The sequence below is a fragment of the Pelodiscus sinensis genome, chromosome 13, assembly GCF_049634645.1.
Source record: "Pelodiscus sinensis isolate JC-2024 chromosome 13, ASM4963464v1, whole genome shotgun sequence".
Taxonomy (NCBI): Eukaryota; Metazoa; Chordata; order Testudines; family Trionychidae; genus Pelodiscus; species Pelodiscus sinensis.
The window spans coordinates 5,050,280-5,071,059 of NC_134723.1; the positions used below are offsets into that span (position 1 = coordinate 5,050,280).

The following is a 20,780-nucleotide window of genomic DNA, read 5'->3' on the forward strand; positions in this document are numbered from 1 at the left end:
TCCTTGATGCTTGTAAAGGGGATGAGCTCCTGGATGGGAGATGCCATGTAGTACGGAGTATTATTCTTTGGTAATCATGTATTGGCTTGCCAGACCCTCATTTAGTGAGAGCATCTTTGGAGTAGCTACTGCCCATCTTGCCACCTCTGATGTGTTGACATTTGTCTGCCTCATCTATAATCCCCCCTCCGCAGTCTGCTCAGGGCAGGACAGCGGTTTCAAGTGGTTTTTCTTTACCTCTTGGCACTCAGCTCTGTGCCAGTTGTGTGGATCGGAACTCCTGCTGGTTGCAGTTAAAGCACCGTGTTGCTTGTGCCTGGCTTCCCTGTGCCTGTGATTCCTGCTTGTGGTTTATGCCCGAGATGGCTACTGTAGCAACTGCACCCTGTCCAGGCACGGTCCTTACAGCCACCTGTGGGGCAGAGGGAGGCCATCATTCTGCATCAGCAATGCTGTGCAACAGTTTTCAAATAAGTGGTCCATCCAGTCCTGTGACCTGTGGCAGGCAGCTGATGCTTTGGAGGAACGTGTACAACCCCCGTAGTGGATAAATACGCAGTAACCTGCACGTGGGGGCAGATTTTCCCATGAAAATGGAAGTGAAGGCTACTGTGTGCTACTGGAAAGGCCGGGGAAAGTGACCAGGCAGGATGCAGTTACTCAAGTAGGAAACTTCCCATGTGAGAAGTGCCATGGGCTATTTCAAATGGGACAGGTACCAGGTCTAGGACCTCGGCCAGACAATGGCATCACACTGAGCTGCTGGCTTGGTAGAGTGCCGGCATACGAACCCCCGGCACCTGGATTTCTGGTGAGCCTGTCCCCCTCGGCGTCCTTTCTGTCTCTAGAGAAGAGCTAGGGTTGCCAGGGGTCTGGTTTTGAACCGGACAGTCCAGTATTTGAGCTTTCTGTTCGGGGAAACAAATTGAGAAAATATAAATGTCTGGTATTTTCTACATAAGATATAATGTAGATTGTGATGTAATGGCAAGCGTGTCCGGTATTTTTGTTGAAACCATCTGGCAGCCCTAAGAGGAGGTGGAAGGGCTGGGCTGCGGAAGTCGATCTGTGTGCTGGAACAAGATGTGCTTGTCTAAACGAGGCCGTCTGGCACAGCAGCGACCCGGATACCGTGCTGCCAGCCTCCCTTGCCTTTGTACAACCTTGGCTAGCGGAGCCAGCCTAGGACCTGTGACCTGAGCTACGCTGGCACTGGCACTGCACTGTCACAGCCACGAAGCAGCGGAGACGGCGACGTGCAATTGCTCATCGAAAATGTTTATTGTTTGGTGCGTTTCTTAGGACTCGGCACAAACAGCCCTGCCTTCCCGTCCTCTGTCTGCTGCCCACGAGCTTTCCACTGCAAGCGGTGCAACGTTCAGCCGCACCTGCTGTGCTGAGCAGGCCCTCGGATACTGCAGGGACCAGCAGCACGATATGGACTAGACGGGAACAGCAGCACAGGCGGTGCGATCTGCCAGGCATGGCTGGCGCACGCAGCAGGAATCAAGGAATGAAGCAGCCTGCGTTTCACAGGCTGGTAGCACAGGGAGGCTATTAGGGTGCAGTAGGGTCCCTCTATACAGCGAGGGGGTACATGAGTTAGAGTTCCCTTGTTCCTGCAGGTGTGTGGCCCTACACTCGCCCGAGCATGCGTGCCACCCACCAGTTGCAGGGCATGATGATTCTGCAGATCACCCTCCCGCCCTGGTAGCAGTAAGGGTACGGGTAGTAGCCCAGCAGCGGCTCGCACACCCGCTGGCAGTACCGGTTGGCGCGCCGGCACTGAGCACAGCAGTAGCCACGTTCGTCCCACAGGGGGTGGAACTCGAGTCCGTTCTCCGTCTGGAAGAGAAAACAACCAGGAGCACGTCAGAGGGAGGAGGTGCCAGGGGCAGAACCCAAACCACGGGGGCTGGCGAGGTCCCAGCTCCCGCTTGGGGGATGCTTACACTGCCCTAGATGCTCAGCTCACCCCAGCACCTACATCTCAGCCCAGCTGTGCACAGCCAGGCCCCAGGTGCAGCAGGGCCGGAGAAGCCAAGCAAGGTCTCCCCCAGCCTAGAGCTTCTCAGTCCCTGGACACCCACGACAGACGTTTGCTGTTGGAACATTGGGCCTCACTTTCTGCCTGGTGGCCAGTGTTTCATCCAGCCTCCTCCCATCCCATCCCTGCCTCATCCTTCTCCCGCCTGCTTCACACTCCCAGGTCTCCATGCTGCTCCTCTTTCCTGTTGCCACGGCTTCCCGGCTGGAGGGACCAGGCTCCACAAAGTGCTTCTGCCCCCTTTTCCAATAGGCCTGTGATGGAGAAGCAGCAGAAGGTACCAGGAGGGAAAGCAGAGAAGCAGCAGGCTGGGGAAACCACAAAATCCCTGAGGGTCCTGTGAGGAGAGGAGCCGAACCCCTGGGAGCTTGGGAACGGGAAGAGAGCCAAAGCCGCCAGGCACTGGAGAAAGGCGCAGAGAGGGGCAGATTTCATCTGGTTCTCCTTGGCCCTAAAGGGAACAGGACTCAAACCGGGAGGACCTTAGCAATGCTGCTGCCTCATCGTATGAACACCAGACTGGGAGCTCAGGATTTCTGAGCTGCAATCCTGTTTCCGACCCACTGAACAAACCATTTAACTGCTCTGTGCCTCGGTTTCCCCAGCTGCATAATGCGACTAATACCACTTCCTTCACTTATGGGGAGGCAGTGAGGATTAATTATTATACAGTGCTATCTTCTTCTTGTTGTGCTCCCAAGATCCAGTGATAATCTAGTGAAGTCATCCAGTGGCGTTATTCACCAGAACTGGGCAATTCTTGGAAAGAGAAGCAGGTGATACTTCTCAGCTCTGCCCTGAGGGGATAGAAGTAGCCTGGCTCCGTAGAGGAGGGTGTGAGCACCGCACACAATTAACAGAATCGATGTGAACATTTGGACTCTTCTGGAATTTGGGTAGCCCACCAAGCCTACGCGTTGGTTGTAGCTGCGGTTTGGAGTGCTCCGTTTTCTGTCGAGTTTGGCACTTTCTCAGCCCTCGTCCCTAGTATCTGAGCACTTCTCGGCCACTAATAGGTTTTAGCCTCATGGGCTCCCTGGGAGGTAAGGAAGCATTATTCCCATTTCAGAGCAAGGAAACTGAGGCATATTGGTTACTGAACTCCCTATAAGTCACACAGAGAATCTGTGGCTGAGACAGGTTTTCCGAGTCCCAGGCCCTACCCACTAGATCCCAGTTCTCCATAGTCAAGCTAAATGTGACATTACAATCCAAGAACCATGGCCTCTCCTACTATGAAGAAGGATTGTGGCCAGCTTGCTCTACTATGACTTAACCATGCTTTGGGGGCACTCAAACAAACCCTCTCACTGACATGACCACTCCCTGCCATTCTAATGTCATCATGTACTGGGATTCTTGTTTTAATGAAGTGCTGACACCCTCAGAGTCACGTGTCAGGGGCAGCCAGTGGTCAGAAAAAGGTGATCACGTAGACCAGGTGCTGGCGCTTGGGAGTGTTCCTGCTGTTGAAGTCCATCCCGAGTGAGAGACATTGATCATTGCCCATTAATTATTCCCCAGGACTCACGTAGTCATTTACAGGAAGATCCTCTTCCGTTAGCTGCCGGCTCCGGCGTTTACTTCCTGGCCTCGCATCTTTGTCCACATGGTGCTCGTTCTGTCTCTCAGCCCTGGCTCGTTTGTTCACAAGAAACTGGACCTCACTTTCCCCTCCCTCTTCAAAGTCCTGCAACTCAGGAGCTAGGAGCAACAACACAAACAATCATAACAAATAACAGCCCCGGAGAGGGTTGTATGGACCATGGCATGTTCACCTCTAACACAATATGGCACAATGCCCTACTATTGGGATACTCAACATGCGACCTGTTTGTTTGTGGTCCACGGTGCAGTTTGGGTTTACGTGGGGCTCAACATGTGGCCTGCGGGTGGGAGCCAAAACAAAAAAAGTCGTCAATATAACAGTCTTCTGTTGAGATGCGTTTTAGTAGTTAAATTCCTGGACTGTCATTGCTCATTAAAAGTGCTGTTATATGGGTGAAACAAAAAACAGGACTGTGTAGCACTTTAAAGACTAACAAGATGGTTTATTAGGTGATGAGCTTTCGTGGGCCAGACCCACTTCCTCAGATCAAATAGTGGAAGAAAATAGTCACAACCATATATACCAAAGGATACAAATAAAAAAATACATATGAAAAGGACAAATCAAATTTCAGAACTGAAGGGGAATGGAGGGGGGAAGGGAGAGGTAAATGTCTGTGAGCTAATGATATTAGAGGTGATAATTGGGGAAGCTATCTTTGTAATGGGTAAGATAATTAGTGTCTTTATTCAAATTTGAGTGTAAAGTGTCGAATTTAAGCATGAATGACAGTTCAGAGGATTCTCTTTGAAGTGAAGTCTTAAAAGGTCTTTGAAGCAGGATGCAGGTAATCAAGTCGTTGAGACAATGTCCTTTCTGGTTGAAATGGCAAGAAACTGTTTTTTCTTTGTGATCCTGTCTGATATCTGTTTTGTGGGCATTGATCCAATTGGGTAAATATTGCATTTTATTAATATCAGCAGAACTGACTTAAAATGTGGCCTGTGCATTGTGTAGTCTTGCCTTAATCTTCGTATTCATGTCCATCAGTGTGAAAGAGGCTATTTGCATATATTGGCATATATATTTGCATGTATATGAAACCACACTTAAGTTGCAGCATGTGCTGTGAGTATCATTGTGGGGCTTCCAAAATTGCGTAGCCCTGCCCTCCTACTAGCTCCAAAGCTGCAGTAAACCACACCCAACATCATAAGAATGCTGGGTCAGACCAATGGTCCATCATGCACAGTATCTGATCTTCTGATGGAGGCTAGTGCCCAGTGCTTCAGAGAGAGTGAACAGAACAGGGCAATTTACTGAGTGATGCATCCACTGTCATCTAGTCCTGGCATCTGGCAGTCAGAGGCCTGTGACACCCAGAGACGGGGCTGCCTCCCTGGCCCTCCTGGCTAATAACCATTGATGGACCAAGTCTCCATGAACCTAGCTAGTTCTTTTCTGAACCCAGTTATTCTTTTGACATTCAGATGTCCTGTAGCAAAGGTTGACTGGACGTTGGGTGAAGGATACCTCCTTACGAACATCCCGCCTGCTGTGCACCACGCATGGGCAGCCCCACATGACGCAAGCTGGAAAGCAAGCCCATCAATGCCTGCCGTGTTGCTGGGTCGAGAAGCAGGGGGCAGCTGAACAAGGGGTTCATCTCAGCTCACCTTCCCCCTTGCTTTGCCCCGGTGCTTGGAAGAAGGGCTGTAAATTGACGCCTAGGAAAGAGGCGAACACTAAGAAAGAGAAGGTTCCCCACCTAGAGTCATGGGACTTGCTGACTGCACTTGGCTGTTGTCTGCTGACCAGGTCCTTAATAGACTCCGCCCCTGCCCATGGCACAGAGTCTGCTCTGCCAGCCTTACAAACTGATCCGTTTTCAGAGCCAGTCCCGGGAGCGCCCGCACAGGGACAGGTTCTGCTGAGCACAAATGCAGATCTTTCCCAGTTGACTTGGTTCCTTCACAGCCCCCCCGAGGCACCCGCCTGTCTTGTGGCTCCATCAGACAGGGTGACCCCTTGGGGGATGTTCAGCCAATCAGAATTGGTTCTGGTGATGTCAGGCCTGTGTGTTGCCACTGGATATGCAGCTGGCCCGTGGGCAGAGGCAGCAGAAGCTGCTTTGAATGGGGTGGGAGAAGCGGCACAGCGAAGCCTAACCCCGGGTAGGGGGGAGTCAAAAGCAGCAGGAGGACAGTGGGGTGGGTGCTCTGCCTTGAGGGTAGAGAGAGGTGGGAGCGGTGGGGCAAAGGAGGGGCAGTCGGGATGGCAGTGCTAGGAGGGGAGTGGGGTGGGTGCTCTGCACGGGGAAGGGGCAAGTCATTGTCAGAGGTTGGAGGGGAGCAGGGTGGGTGGTATGGGGGGAGGGGCAATCGAGGTGTCGGGTTGGAGGGGAGCTGGGTGGGTGCTTTGCATGGGGAAGGGTCAAGTCATTGTCAGAGGTTGGAGGGGAGCAGGGTGAGTGGTATGGGGGAGGGGCAATTGAGGTGTCGGGTTGGAGGGGAGCAGGGTGAGTGGTATGGGGGAGGGACAATTGAGGTGTTGGGTTGGAGGGGAGCAGGGTGAGTGGTATGGGGGGAGGGGAGCTGGGTGGGTGCTTTGCATGGGGGGAGGAGCAGTTGGGGTGTCAGGGAGAGGACGGGAGCAGGAAGGAGGGTCTGCATGGGGGGGGCGTAACTGAGACTTGACCTGATCACCCTGCTCCCCAGCGGCGCCATGGGGTCACGCTCCCACCTCTGTGCAGCAGCCGCAGAGCCACGCCTTGGCCTGAGCATGCCAAACAGCTTGCTTGTCGCAGAGGGGAAAACGTAAACCCTCCCCTCGGTGTTTTCATTGTGGGGGTCCAGTCCTCTCACCCGCGCCGTGGATTCACCACCCCGGCCTGAGGTGGAGTTCTGGTGGAGTCAGGAGTTTCCCACTCTCCTGGTCCATTATTTGAACTGAGCTTCTCAACAGAGCAGTGTCTTTCTGGCTGACCGCCTCACTCTTGACAGTTACTACTCCACACAACAGCCACGGTTCTCTGGTTCACGAATAGAAGAGAATTTGCCGTTACTCTAGTATCTCTCAACGCTGCTTTAGAAAGGTAAGTGTTGTTATCACCACTTCACGGATGAGGAAAGAGACCTCAAGGGGCTAAGTAACTTGCCTGAGGTCACGCAGTGAATCAGTGACAGAATTTAGTTGTCTTGGTTTCCAATCATGTCTTCTAGACAGGGTTGGCTTCCTTTCAGGTGCCAAAGAAAGGTTTCTCTTTGTTCCTGTGATAGAGGGCAGGCTGACTGAGGGCTGATAATGAAAGACAGATTGACTTTTTGCAGGGAAAAGGCCTGGATAGTTATTTTACACTGGCTCTTTTCTCATAGTAGTGGATCTGTCTGCATTCATTTCTTTGATTTATAACTCCACTTTGAAAACTTGTTCTGTGCCAACTCACAGCACACAAGATTTCAAGGGGAAGACCGGACCAGTTCATTTGACTGCAAAGCTGTTCCTGGAAATACAGGCTGGTTAACACGTTAGTCTTGTGGGAGCCAGCAGGAGCGAGGGAAAAGCCTATTTTACCTGTGATCAGAGTTGGATGGATCCAGTGTATGGTCACATTTTTGCAGATGTCAGAAATTCTGGAGCTCTTTAGGAATTCCTTGTTGGCAATAGGTTTTTCCTCTGGAATCCAGACCATGGACTGCTCAAAGTAGGTTGTCATCACTTCACCCTCCTGAAAGAAGAATGAGGTGTCACCTTGGTGTACCGCCCTACACCCCACCTCCTCCCATGGCTTCTACCCCTCCTCAGATTCCTTTGGTAAAGACATACCTTGTTGAAACAGTGCGCTCCCTGGTTTTAAAGCTCCATGGATTTTGCCTTAAGGTTTAGGGCCCCTGTTCTGACCTCTAGCCCTGGCTGTACACTTCAAATGATGACCAACCTAGCTGAATTGCTCAGAGGTGTGAAAAATTCACACTTCTGAATGCCACTGTTAAACTGACCTAATCCCAAGTATAGACGCTAGAATTCTTTTGTCAGCTGATCTACCGCTGCTTGAAGAGGATTACCTACATCGCCGCTGGAGAAACCCCTTCCATCAGTGCAGGTAGCGTCTATGCCACAGCTGCATAGCTTAGCATGTGTATTGCAGACGTGGCCCCCTGGAGTAAGCCCTACTCAATTTAATGGAGTTACTTCTGGTTTACTCCTGAAGAAGCAGAATAAGCAGGGCCCTTGTCTCTTTCTACGCCCCTTTGCTTGCTTAGCTGAGGGCTTGCCTATGCCACAAATGCTTTGCCAGCATAGCTCCGTCAGCAGGCAGAGGTGGCTTTTTTCAGGCTCCTAGCCAACCGAAGTAAGCCTGACTCCAGCCCTCCATTCTCTCCTGTCACATGCCAGTCAGAGGTGGGACTGAAGCATGTGTGGACATACCCGAGCTAGCCTGGAGGTACCTAGCTCCAGAAACCCTAGTAGTGAAGCTGCGGCAGCTTGGGCCCAGGATCCCAGATGGGCTTGGACAGCGCATGCTGCTGCTTGTGCTGCTGCAGGTCCACCGATGCTGTTATTAGAACGTGGTAGATCAGCGTTTCTTAAATTGTGTTCTGTGGAGAACAGCGTTCAAAATGGCCACCCTTAAAGGGACAGGCAACCTTCCCCCCCCCCCCAATATCTTTCCCCCAACCCTTTTTCCCCTCTGACTTTTTTTGGGGGGGGGGCTCAACAAAAAAACCTTGGTGTTCCTCATAAAAAAAATTGTTTTGTGTTCCTTGGTCTTAAAAAGTTTAAGAAACACTGTGGTAGATCAAAGCTGGCTTGGGTATGGCTATACATGCTGCCGTCACATCATACCTCTGTGTAGACGTAACCCAGTCTAGCTTCAAAACTGCCATTTGGAACAGCCGTCTGCGTTCCCCCATTCATCCATTCTCCAACTCCTTTGGAATTTCAGCTTGAAGCATCTCCTTTCTCCCTTGCTCATTCCTCGCAAATTCTCTCTCCTTCTGTTACTGATTTGGTGGCCAAGCGCGCTCATTTATTCCTCACAAGACACCGCTGCATGACAGTTTTCTGTCATTTATACCAGATGTGTCACATATTTCATTTGTTTGTAGCTTATTTTGGCATGCCGATTTTATGAATGAGACTATACAAATGAATATTGCATTGGATTGTACCAAGCTATTTACTAAATACCCGCGGGTAGGCAGAAGGCTGGCATGTTGTTTACTATTTGCCATTGCTAAATTATACCAAGACTCATCTCAAAGCTGCTGAATTCCCCTTTGTATTTTGATCTGCTTTAACCACCATCTATGATTGGGCTATTGAGGGGAGGAGAGAAATGATTGTTGATCAGAGTAGCCATGAACAGGAAGAAATCACTAGATCTTAAATCTTAGTTTATCACACTGGGTTTTCTCTTCCTATTCTCTATCCTGAGAAATACTGTTTTGGTAAAGCTTTAAAAATCATGCTTATTTGATGGCCCAAAAGCTCTATAAGGGTACAGCTACACTACACAGTTTTTTTCCGGGATACATCCCGGAAGAACTGTTCCATGTCCAGGAAATGCGTTTGCTTTTCCGCTATTTTTTTTGGTGCGGAAGAGCAAACACACTCTTTCTGAAGCCCCTGTATTCCTCGTTCCATGAGGAAAAAGGGGGCTTTCGAAAGAGGGTTTTTTTCTGACATTTGGCCCGGTTTAGACAGGCCAAATATTGGAAAAGCCTCTTTCAACAAAAGAATCGAAAAAAGTGGCAGTGTAGCCGTACCCTGAGAATCTCATGAAATAACCAACGAACCTGTGGTTGAAAACTCAAAAGGCAGAAGCCCCCTTCAAAATGTAGGCCCTGAATCAGGAAAGCCCTGTGTAATTTTAAGCTCATGATTAAATTCTATTGGCCACAATGGGATTTAAGCACATGCATAAGCACCTTCCTGAATCCGGGCTTTACTGGTTTACTGTTGCCTAAACATGGTTGCTCTTGTTATTTCATGTCTTTTTCATCTTTCTTTTAGTCTTTGTCTACACAGCAGCGTAATAGTGAAATAACTGACGTTATTCCGAAATAATGTAGTCTGTGTCTACAGTACAAACGGTTGTATTGACATAATGTCAAAATAATGGCAAGCTGGAGGATTTCTCATTTTACGAGGAGTAAGGGAAGTTGGAGGAAGAGTGCTCTTTCTTGGACTTCCTGCTGTGTAGATGTGTCAAAAGTCGAAATTGCTTATTTTGGCTTACGCTACACAATTGACGTAGCTCAAGTTGCGTAGCTTATTTTGACTTTAGCCCTGATGTGTAGATGTGCTCACAGAGCACTAGGAAGATTCTTTTTTAGGGTACGTCTAAACTACATCTGTTTGTCGGAAAAAGCTATGCAAAGTGCTCTCCGCATTTTATGTAGCTTTTTCCGATACTTTTGTCGAAAGAGGCTTTTCCAACATTTGGCCCGTCTAGACTGGGCCAAATGTCAGACAAAAAACCCTCTTTTGAAATCCCCCTTCTTCCTCATAGAACAAGGAATACAGGGGCTTCCGAAAGAACGTGTTTGCTCTGCAAAAAAAAAAGCAGAAGAGCAAACGCGTTCCTTGGACACCGCAGAGTTTTGTATCCTGAACCCCTCCCGCAGTCTAGCTGGATCCTTAGGGGACTCATTAGATTGACTTCTGGCGTCTGCTAATCCTAAACTGTTGTGGCCTTTTAACTATAGCAGGATTATTGTTTTCGATTCTTGGTATCATACTGATGGGGATTTTGTCTGTCTCATCCCATCTCTTTCAATTGTCATTTTTACCAACAATCCTCTAAAAGAGGATAATTTTATGACACACTCACAACGCTCATTCTTCCATAGTAGCAAACTGTCAGTGAAGGGTGGAGCAGATGGAGTTGCAATGACAACACGCTCTGATTCCTAGATGAAACTATCAAAGTCAGTTTCACAAGGAGAGGCTTATGCAGAATTTTATTATATTATTTACATACCTCAAGTTCCTGTATCTCTGCCTCTGTAGTTTCAGGTATTACTTTCTTCTGAGTTTTGATGAAACATTTTTGAAGTCCTCCCAAAAAGATTCCAGTTATTCCCTAAAAGCAACAACAGCCAGGCAAGTGAAATGTGAACGTTTAAATAGCAGCACAAAGAGACTCTCACTGGATGACAGTTTAGTTATGGTTAGTTTTTGTGCAAACTCTCTTCAGCAATGTTGCTAAGATGTGTTTAAAAGATCTCCTAAGGGATATTGCGATGCATGTTTTTAGAGAGTGGTGCTATTTACAAGTAGCTAAATATAGGGATTAATAAAAGGCAGTCATGATGCCCATTTTTTTATAACCGTCATAAGCTTCAGTCATCACAAATAAATGAATAAAGTGTAATCTGGCATTCTGAATATATGAATCTTCAGCCTTCAACTCTTCCTGGATTATTAGATGCAGACGTTGGGAAGTGTCACTGAACAAAGTATTTTCATAGGAATTATATTTAGGTTTCAAGTAGGTTGTCATGAGGTTTTAATGCTCTCCCTACTGATGGACAGATCGACCATTTTTTTATAGACTTACTACAGTCACATTCATTTGCAAGGATAAATCCAGTGACTAGATTTTGGTTTCAAAACAGGTTTTCATGGGCCATCCCCATCCCCAAGGTGAAGAGCTCCAGTATTAAATGCCACTGAGAGTACCAGAAGGATGTCCAAAGCATGCTGTGGAGTGGCGTCCCTCACCCAGCCAATGAAATGCAACCAGCTGGGGCTAATTCAAACAGCACTATACAGCTCTTAGGGCTTGATCTCACTGAGAACCCCCTGCCCTAATCCAACAAAGATTTTAAGCACATTATTAGCTCCTGTGAAGTCGAGCTGTTATAAGGTGAGCCAAGACTTCTGCAGAGGGAATTCAAAAGATGGAACAATAGGACTAAGAATTTGGATAGGGGGTGATGGTTAGTATAGGGAGGAGTGTGGTCTAGTGTTTAAAGTACAGGCAGCAGTGGTAATCAGAAGACCTGGATTCAATTTCTTGCTTTGCCACTGACCTGCTGGGCAAAGTTGGGCAAGTCACTTAACCTGCCTCAGTTTCCCTACCAGTCTAATGGAGGTAATTGCATCTTCCCCTGAGGGTAATTCTGTTATTGAGAAATACCTGAGGATCCTCAGCATTGTTCCCTAGTTCCCAAATCTTATCTGTGAGGTTTTCCTATCCAACTATTTATCCAGCCTCATCCTAACATAAGAGACCTAATCGGAGAAGGAAATACCTTGTGAGACGTGGCTTCAGCGCAGTGGCACGTTTTCCCCCTCCATACCTGGTGTCTCTGTTATGACTGTGAACCGAGGTGCCAGCCGTGATAGTGACACTTTCTTACAAGAAACTGGGTTGAGACTGCCAGCCCCTAAAAACCCATTTGATGGTAATAATGCCTATAGGTCACTCCCAAGCTCTGCTACATTCAAACCGAGGCCAGCAGACAAATCCGTGTGACGTGACCATTTGGTTGCCTCATTGTAGAAGGGTTAGAAAATTGGCATACTTACATTTTTGAAGTCATGTATTTCTAAAATTTCCTCGCTGCCATTTCCAGATCTGAATGTCTCTGTTCTGGTTAGAGGATCTATTGCCATCCAAATCTTCTTTTTCTCCCCATGGCTAAAGAATGTGTGCTCCATATCATATATCTGAGAGGGCAAGAAATATAAATAGAGGCAGGTACATCTCAATGTTTTAATTTTTGTCTATGTAGCAATTAAAAAACATTTTTTTACATTGTTTTTGTCCCACAGTTTCTGCAGATGGTTATAAAAGTTCCTAAGCAACAGTGCCAAAGGGCCACAGTTTTGAAACAAGTTATCTCTGCTTTCTAGTATCTGCTGGTTGCTTTTCAAGCTGCTCTGCTCACCTATACTTCGCTCAGGCAAAATACTCTAAACCTCTATGCTTACAGATGATGGTGACAGATGTTACAGAAAAACTGAAGATAAATAGATGGATTTCAACAGGAGTCATGCCTGGGTCAGGCTCAGACACTTGGTCCATTCACGTATAGACATACTTCAAAAATAATTGACTCACGAAGGTGTCGACCTGGAGTTTGAACATCTCAAAGCCTGAGATTTTGGTATGGCCCAATACTCAGGTCACTTGCGAAACCTGAATCCAGATTCAGGTTGGATTTCAAAAATCTCCATCACGGCAGAACATGATCACTGCAATGATACGAATACTGGTAGATGCTAGTTATGGATAAAACAAACAGCAGCGTCTGCAGTGGCTTTGTCAACAGTAAAGGGAGAAAAAAGGAAAAAAAGTCTCTGATGGGGTGAACGTTTTTTGTCACCAAAACCGGGCATTTTTCCCAACAAAAGTGACATTACAGTGTGGACGTTCTTACTATTTTGTCGCCAAAATTTTAGCCAGAAATAAGGGCGTTAGAATACACGTCAGCCGTAGCAAGGTCTGTGATAGTCTAGAGAGGGCAATCGTCAACACCTTGCAGCATAACATGTCTGGTACTCTCCCTGTGCTGAAAGGGGTGAACAGCGAGTTAATCGCAGATCTCAGATACAATCCGCATTGCTCTGCACAGGTACCTGCTGCTGCCGCCGCCAGCTCTGGATGGCACTAGGCAGCCCCCTAGTCTCTTGATGCCTGACTCTTGAAGGCTGACTAGTAGCAGATGCTCTTTGAAGCATGCAAATGGCCCTCCTGGAGCGGTTAAAGCGGGTGAGTTGTCTTCCAGATTCTCTTTCAAGGATCAAAGAGAGGCCTCAAGCAAAGGGCACAGAAACCTCTGTAGAGCCAGTACGCGGGATGCCTGAACACAGGGTTATCTAATTCAGCAGCAGGGCCAAGGGCTCCGTGGCTTGGGGAGGCAAAGGCCCCTCTCGCCCCCCCCCCCCAGAAAGCCTCTTTAGAGGTTCAGTGGCATCTGAGGAGCTTAGACTGCTGCCTCTCCGAACGTGCTCTTTCAGAGCTCTTCTGGGGCTCTCTCCTTTCCCCCAGGGCTCAGGGGTGTGCCCCCCACAGACAGCTTGCTGCCAGGTGACAGTCCTTACCAAACAGTGGCCTGTGAGATGGGAGGGCCTCCTGCCGATTCCCAGGAGAAATGTGCCACGCCACAGCTAGCAGGGTCTGGCACCTTGTGGGCACTCGCCGCAGAGGCCAAGGACTGGGTAGTGACGGGCAGAGCTTGCACTGCGCTGCTGGTTTGTTTTCGTGCTGTGGCTCAACAGACATGTGCCCCCAGGGCTAGCAAAGCAACCGTCCTCATGGGGCCAGTTCCTAAGCCGGAGCAGCCAGGCTGTGGGGGGAGAGGCGGGGAGAGCGTAGCAGGTGTCACTGGAAGCGGAAAGCAGGGGGAATCCTTCCCTGCACCTGTCCACCAGCCCTAACCAGGCTCCAGCTCACCTCTGCTGTGCTCTATGGGGCCCAGGAGGTGGGCACCGTGCAGACCCTGCCCCCAGCTCTCTGCAGCAGAACTGCACCGGGGCTTCTGCGCCTGGCTCCAGCCACTGCCCTGGTTGGGCAGAAGTTCTGAGCAACTTCGATTTTAATAGAGAAAAATATTAGCTCAGAGACTCGGTGCCATCTTCAGGTCGGTCTAATCCCTGTTGCCTGGCTAGTCACTTCTGGCTGTATACACATCCCTGGATTCAAATCTGCATGAGGAGCAGACTCCGCGATGGCAATCCAGAGAGGCCACCAGTTCAGAGAGGGCTGGGTTTTCATGAAGAACACCTACCTCTTATATTGTGCTTTTCATCTGTCAGGTCAGAGGCCTTTACGGGGGTGGTCAATAGCATCATTGCCATTTTCCAGTTGGGGAAAGTGAGGTACATGGCAGTAAAGTGACTTGCCCAACGTCACCCACGAAACAAATGGCAGCGCTGGGAATAGAACCCAGCTATCCTCAGTCCCAGTTCAGTGCTTTAACCACTAGCCAGTGCTGCCTCCCACTTTAAAAATTAAAATACATTAATAAAATTCAGTGTCTCCCTGACAATCATGAACCTCTCTCGGTAGCTATATGCAGGATTTTTAAAATATACACGTTAATAGATTTTACTGTATGGAAAAATTAGGTTAAAAGCTAGAAAATGTTGGATTGCTGCCTGTTCAGAGAGGCAAAGTACAGCCTGTGCTTTAAATCATCCACAAAAGAATCTGAAACCATATTGTAGCCTTTCTTTAGAGTCCTCTTCTGTTTCAGGGGAATGATTTTTCTTGTGAGTTTAGCCAAGTAACCCATTTGGAGGCTTGGCGTAGCTGCTTATTTTGGGGAGAGTTGTACATTTTTAAATTGGGCTAAAGAGCTACGGATCGTTTTGAGAGTCATCTCAGAATTCATACAGTTCTCTGCATTGTGATCATCGTTTGGTTTGGTATCTTGTCATCTTTGTCCATATAAAGTTACTAAATGGCAGGTTCAGGTTATTTCAGCGTTACTGTATGAAGGTGGAGGAGGGCACAGCTATAGAGCCAAAACTGCAAAGGGGAAAAATTAGCCTATTGCTACGTTTTACTTCTTAAAGTCATAGGAAGAGAGCCAGAGCAGCTTTTGTGTTTTTTTAACATTAGAAACTCAACCCTTGTCTACCCTGGATTTCCTGGAAGACTCAGGACTGTTGGAAAAAGAGTTGTCTTGTGAAATCTCCAGAGACTGGAATTGCATTTGAGAGGAGAAGGATATTTGGATATTTGGACAAGCTGTTTAAAACTGTTTTGCTTTTGTTAACATGCGCGTTACTCCAACATCTACCAAGCCACTGGCAAAAATCTTTCTTTGGGAAAGATTAAAAACCGTGTCCCCTTGCAACTGAAAGCTGTTCTCAAGCCCTCCAGTGGGGCACGGGGAGCCAAGACCTGATATTTTTAAATTAAAACAACCCAAACAAGCAGGACACTTTCACACACGCCCCTCACTGCTCCACAATGAAACGCAAAGGGCACACACACACCGTTCCTTTTCTTTGTGGTCCACTTTTATTTTAATAGCTAAATAATAGAAAAAAATCTTTTTGACTCTCCATTGCAATGTTAAATGACTTCTCTTGAGCACTTTGTAATGTCCTTATTTTTTATTGGTACATCTCCTAGACGTGTGTAAGTAATATTTCTATCCCTGGTGGCTTGACCCTCTGTGCGTTTGGGTAACATTGCGTGCTTGCTTTTGCTTTACCCTTGCCTCTCTGTGTTGTGGATTAGCAGTGAGATGCAGGGGCGATGTTTCTATTGTGCAGTCCGTCTCCTTTAAGCACTCATTTTAAGCATGGGGAAGACCTTTCCTAAAAGGGTCAACAGCTTGTGCTCAGGCTTTGTGGAACTAGAGGATCAGCAGATGCTCTGTGAGGACCCGACGGCTGCCTGGAGATGGGCGTGGCTTTTATTTCTGTTTGATGATAAGAAAATACATTTTCAGGAAGTGAGACGCTTCCTGTCAGAATCGAACAACCACGCTGAGGACCAGCTTATGGTCTTTGCGCCGTAACGCTAGGTATGTTTTGAAGGGAGTCTCGTGCCCAAGGCCTTCTGGGTCTGTGGCGAGACAAAGTGGGTGAAGTAATGTCTGTGACTGGACCTGTCTCAGCCAGACCCATCCCCGTGGAAGGAGAGCTGCACTGGGCTCGTGTCTCCAGGGATGGAATTTCTAGGACCCCGCGACACATGTGGGTCTATTGTTCTCTGGGCCTTTACGGGATTAAGAGAGTCCTCTGTGCGCCGCAGAACAGTCACATCTAAGCCACTAGAAAACAAGGTCGGGATGAGGCTCATCTGTCGCTGCTGGGGCTTGGCCCAGAGCCTCTTGCAGGCTAAGTCAGTAGCTGTGATGAGTGTTGTGGGGAAGTTTTCATCCACTCCTCTGCCTGCTAGACAAGGGCTCTGATTCACTGCTGCCCTTGGGTCCCTCTAGGCCTCGGAGAGGGGTAAGTTGGGCAGCACCGGGTCTGTGAGGAGGCTGTGGCCAGGCTGGAGGCACGCTATGGGGCGGGCAGGAGAGGAAGGGTATAGATTTGTCGGCGGGAAGGGGCATGGCTGGGGAGGACCAGTGCCCCAGTGATTATGCACCTCTGCAAAGAGCATGAGCAGCAGCTAGAACAATCCTGGAGGCAGCCCTAGCACAGCCTGCCCCCTCTACGTCTCTGAGGAGTCTGTGCCAGAGTGGGGCTCTTTGCTAGGCAGTTGTTGGCTGACTAGGCCAGGGCCCCTTTCACTGCCCACTGCTAGCTAGGTAGCTCCCTGGAGGCCTGCTTCACAGCTGAGGCTCGCTCTTCCTGCACTGTTCGGCAGCGTTTGAGGGCCGATTAAGGGCCGTTCCCCAGGCAGGGAAAGCAAAGGATCCAAATTTCCCTCTGCCAGTAGCAGGAGCTCTGTGCCCAGCCGAATGCTGTCACTGCAGGCCTCTCGGCTGAATTCAGTTACAAAGCTACTGCTTGGCACTGGCCTTGATTGGAATGAAAATATCTCCAGCAGATGTCAGCTCTGAATAACGGCAAGCTTATTTTAAACAGATGTAGTCAAGGGAAGTAACGAAGGCCAGGCCAGGCTTCCAGGCAGCCCCAGGGTGCCCGTCCGGGCAGCACCAGAGCCAGATTGTAAAAGTTCCTTCCATCAACCTCCTTCCAGCCCTACCCCCGTTGGACCTTCTCTCACCACCCCCCTCACGGTGCAGAGTGAAATTCAGCCCTGTGCAGAGGGGACGAGGCCTGTGTCTGTGCCACAGACATTCCCCTTCTGCACTAGGCAAGGACTGGAGGCAGTTCAGGCAATGCCTAGGTCTTGCCCAGGCCCTCTGCATTGGAGTGAACCTGAGAAATCTGAGGGAGCTGGGCTTTTATCCTGTGGCCCATGTTGCACTCAAGACAACAACGCTGGCTGGTCCGGTGAACTCCAGCCCCAGGCTGTCCTGGGACCACTCTCTGTACTGGGACTTTATCTACAAGCAGAAGCCTGGTGCCGGGGTTGGGGGAAGGATGTGAGACGGCAAGGACCAGGCAAAAAGTGGCTTGTTGGTGTCGAGGACCGTGTTCTTGTGTCAGGTGTGCAGTGGGGAGACTACAGACCCTGCCAGGTGGTTACTTGTGTTATGCCAAGTGGTGTCTTTTCAACGTCTGAGGGCAGGGCTCGCGCCAGGCAGACCAACCCCTCGGTGAGACACATGACACCCGTCTGCTTGTGGGTCCAAGTATGAGTCTGGCTTTCAGTGTCCATGAGCCTGGCCAGTCATGAAAGTTATCGTACCCATCCATTTGTGAGGGAATGCCTAATCTAGACACTCCTTCCCACAACAGGGCAAGGATAAAGCAAAAGCAGAGTGGTAGCCTAGGCTGTGTCCAGACTCAGGGTTTTTTTCGGGAAAAGTAGCCTTTTCCCGAAAAAACTTCCCCTGCGTCCAGACTCAAGCCGCGTTCTTTTGAAATTATTTCGAAAGAACGCGGCTTTTCTTTCGATGGCGGTAAACCTCGTTTCATGAGGAAGAACGCCTTCTTTCGAAAGTTCCTCTTTCGAAAGAAGGCGTTCTTCAATGTAAATGGGGCTTCCTCGAAAGAGAGCATCCAGACTCGCTGGGTGCTCTCTTTCGAAAAAGCGGATTGCTCTTTCGAAAGATCCGCCTGCAGTCTAGACGTGATCTTTCGAAAGAGGCTCTTTCGAAAGATGCTTTCGAAAGAGCCTCTTTCGAAAGAAGCCTGCAGTCTAGACACAGCCCTAGAGGTTAGCAGTCTTGCTTTGGATGTGAGATGGGCTAGAATAAAATTGGGGTCATAGATGGGCTAGAATAAAAAGAAAGGTTTCCCCATACTGCAAATCTGAATACCCATCAAATGTTGCAGTTCCCCTTCAAAGAGGTATGCACACAAATAATGACATTCCTACCCCATTTGTTATCTCATATTTTGCTTATTGTAATAGTCACACAAGTATTATTTTAAAATGGTAAAGATCTGCAGTCTTTGTGCTTCAGGGTATAAACTGGTCATTCTCTGTGGTAACGAAGAACCCTTTCTCCATGATACTCTGGAATAGGTGCTAGATGTGGGTGTTCATCTAAAGCAGTGTTTTTCGACCTTGTTTTATAAAGTACCCCTTTAAAAAAAAAAAAGGATCCCCAGTATCTACAATTTTCAGACATACAATTTTTTTCTACCATCGAAACACATTTGTTTAAACAACTTAATCGTAGCTGGGTGGGCGATGAAATTTTTGGGCGTAAAAGGTACAAAAATAATAAATCGTTGTAAAACTTAAAACAAAAATTCAGTTTTCTCCAAATGTCATTTGGGTTGACGTACCCCCCCAGACTTCTCTCGAGTACCACTAAGGGTACTTGTACGTACCACTGGTTGAGAAACACTGATCTAACACACTTGGCATTGGCTACTGTAGATGGGAAATAGGACTCTATGGATCACAGAGACCTGTGATAGTGTGTGTGTTCTTAATGTTCCTAACTGGAAGGGTAGGAAGATGGTGTGGGAGGAGAATCAGGTTTGGAGGGGAATGTATCCAGCCTATCGCATGTCTACTGGCTCCAAAATACATGCCTTTCTGTGAGCCGCTATTTGAACAACTCAACAAACAGAAATATGCATCTAAGGATAATGATCCTATAAAAGTGAAATTCCCCCCCAAAAATAAGATTATTGGGCCAGTGAAGACAGCAGATTTACACCAGGGGTTACTTTGGCCCTGTTTCCATCTACCCTTTGCTACTCTAGATATGCACAATGGGAACGAGAGAACTGCAGGCTTAGGAACAGAAAATAAATTAACACAATCCAGTTAGCTGAAATTCCTCTGAAAGCAAGTGTGTCTCATTGTCCCTTAACATTGCAAACGCATTAAAATAAAAAATATAAATCATGACAGTCAGTCAATCTGGATTTTGGCTTCCTCTCCTCTTTGCGTGGTGGCATAATGACTTTTCCACCAGTTTATGGTAAGATAATTGAAACAAAATGGAAAATATTTTCATACTCATCATGAAATGTGCTGCTGGTGAAATAAAGTAATTTTAACTCGTTGTGGCAGAGTTCCATCTTATACAATTATTACTTATGAAAAGATTGCACTAAAACCACTAAAGGCTAGATCTGAATAATGAAAAAGAAAAAAGTTAGCAGGACTATTCTACAGCATAAGAAAATGTTTATCGAACTATTGCATAGATTTTTAGAGTGAGTAGTAAGCAGCACTGCTATTCATATAATATTTTAAAAAGATTGTTTGATTTAATTGTGTGAACTAACACTCTCTAAAAATACTGGATCAGTGAATTTTTACTTACTTTTTTAGGTGACGGGTTCCAGAAATATTTGACGCCAAAAAATATCAGAATAAGAAAAATAATCAGTATGCAGAGGAGCAATCCATAGATCTTGTATCTTTTGCAGATCTTCTTTCTTGTTTTAGATGCTTCTGCCTAATTAATTACAAAACAGCACTATTGAGTGGTCTGCTTATCCTTCCAAGGAGTGCTGCACACGTATATATCAGACAGTTGTTATGCTCCAGGTAATAACGATCACATGGGAAATTCTGCAAGGGTAAAGAAAATCATTAACTTACATCTAGAAAGTGACAGACCTTGGGGCTCTCCTGAGAATTCTTTTCCATCCTCTCTCAATTTCCTTCCCTTTGTGTGTGTGGAGAGGTCGGAGAAACCACTGCTGAGGTGGAGTTACAAATGATCAGGACTGCACGTGCCAGAGAGGGAAGAAACTGTGCTACAGTGACTCCAATATGTCATGCTGAAGCCTGCTTTACCACAGGAGTTTTTAATGCTCCAAAATGTGTATATGTGTGTGGGTGCCATTGCATTCATGCCAGTGTTGTTGTTTTTTTTTTTGGGGGGGGGGGGAGAAAGCGATTGCCTTGTGCATTGGAGAAGTGACTCGGTGAGAGAGAATACAACAGCTTTCATTCTGCATTCACAGCTACATTGAATAAGCACTTCATATGCTTAATAACATTGGACAATAGTTATGCCCTTTCTCCCTCCTTGCATCCTCCATCTTCTCCCCCATCGAACTTTCCCAGCTGTGCCTCCCATCAGTTTTTTCAGCCTTCCCACTGTAACCCTCGCTAGCTGCAAGTGTGTTTCTTAAGAGCACTTTCGAAGGAGCCGTTGGTCCTTTGCCAGGGCGGTGGAACTGGGGGATGAAATGGGTTTGTCCAGCTGATGGCTG

General features: G+C 47.8%; 1 protein-coding gene across 2 annotated transcripts; it reads right to left on the reverse strand.

Moving 5' to 3' along the window:
- Positions 1-1,262: 1,262 nt before the first annotated feature.
- TNMD (tenomodulin) lies at positions 1,263-20,342 on the reverse strand. Of its 2 annotated transcripts, none has more exons than XM_006137424.4 (7): positions 20,179-20,342; positions 19,880-20,014; positions 12,135-12,275; positions 10,582-10,683; positions 7,170-7,323; positions 3,579-3,751; positions 1,263-1,845 (listed from the first exon to the last, which is right to left on the reverse strand). In XM_006137424.4, exons 1-7 carry the CDS (start codon positions 20,206-20,208, stop codon positions 1,636-1,638), a joined length of 945 nt encoding a protein of 314 aa, XP_006137486.2. In that variant the 5' UTR covers positions 20,209-20,342; the 3' UTR covers positions 1,263-1,635. The 2 variants fall into 2 exon arrangements, with proteins under 2 accessions (XP_006137486.2, XP_006137484.2); XM_006137422.4 differs by having other exon boundaries at positions 20,161-20,340.
- Positions 20,343-20,780: the final 438 nt, after the last annotated feature.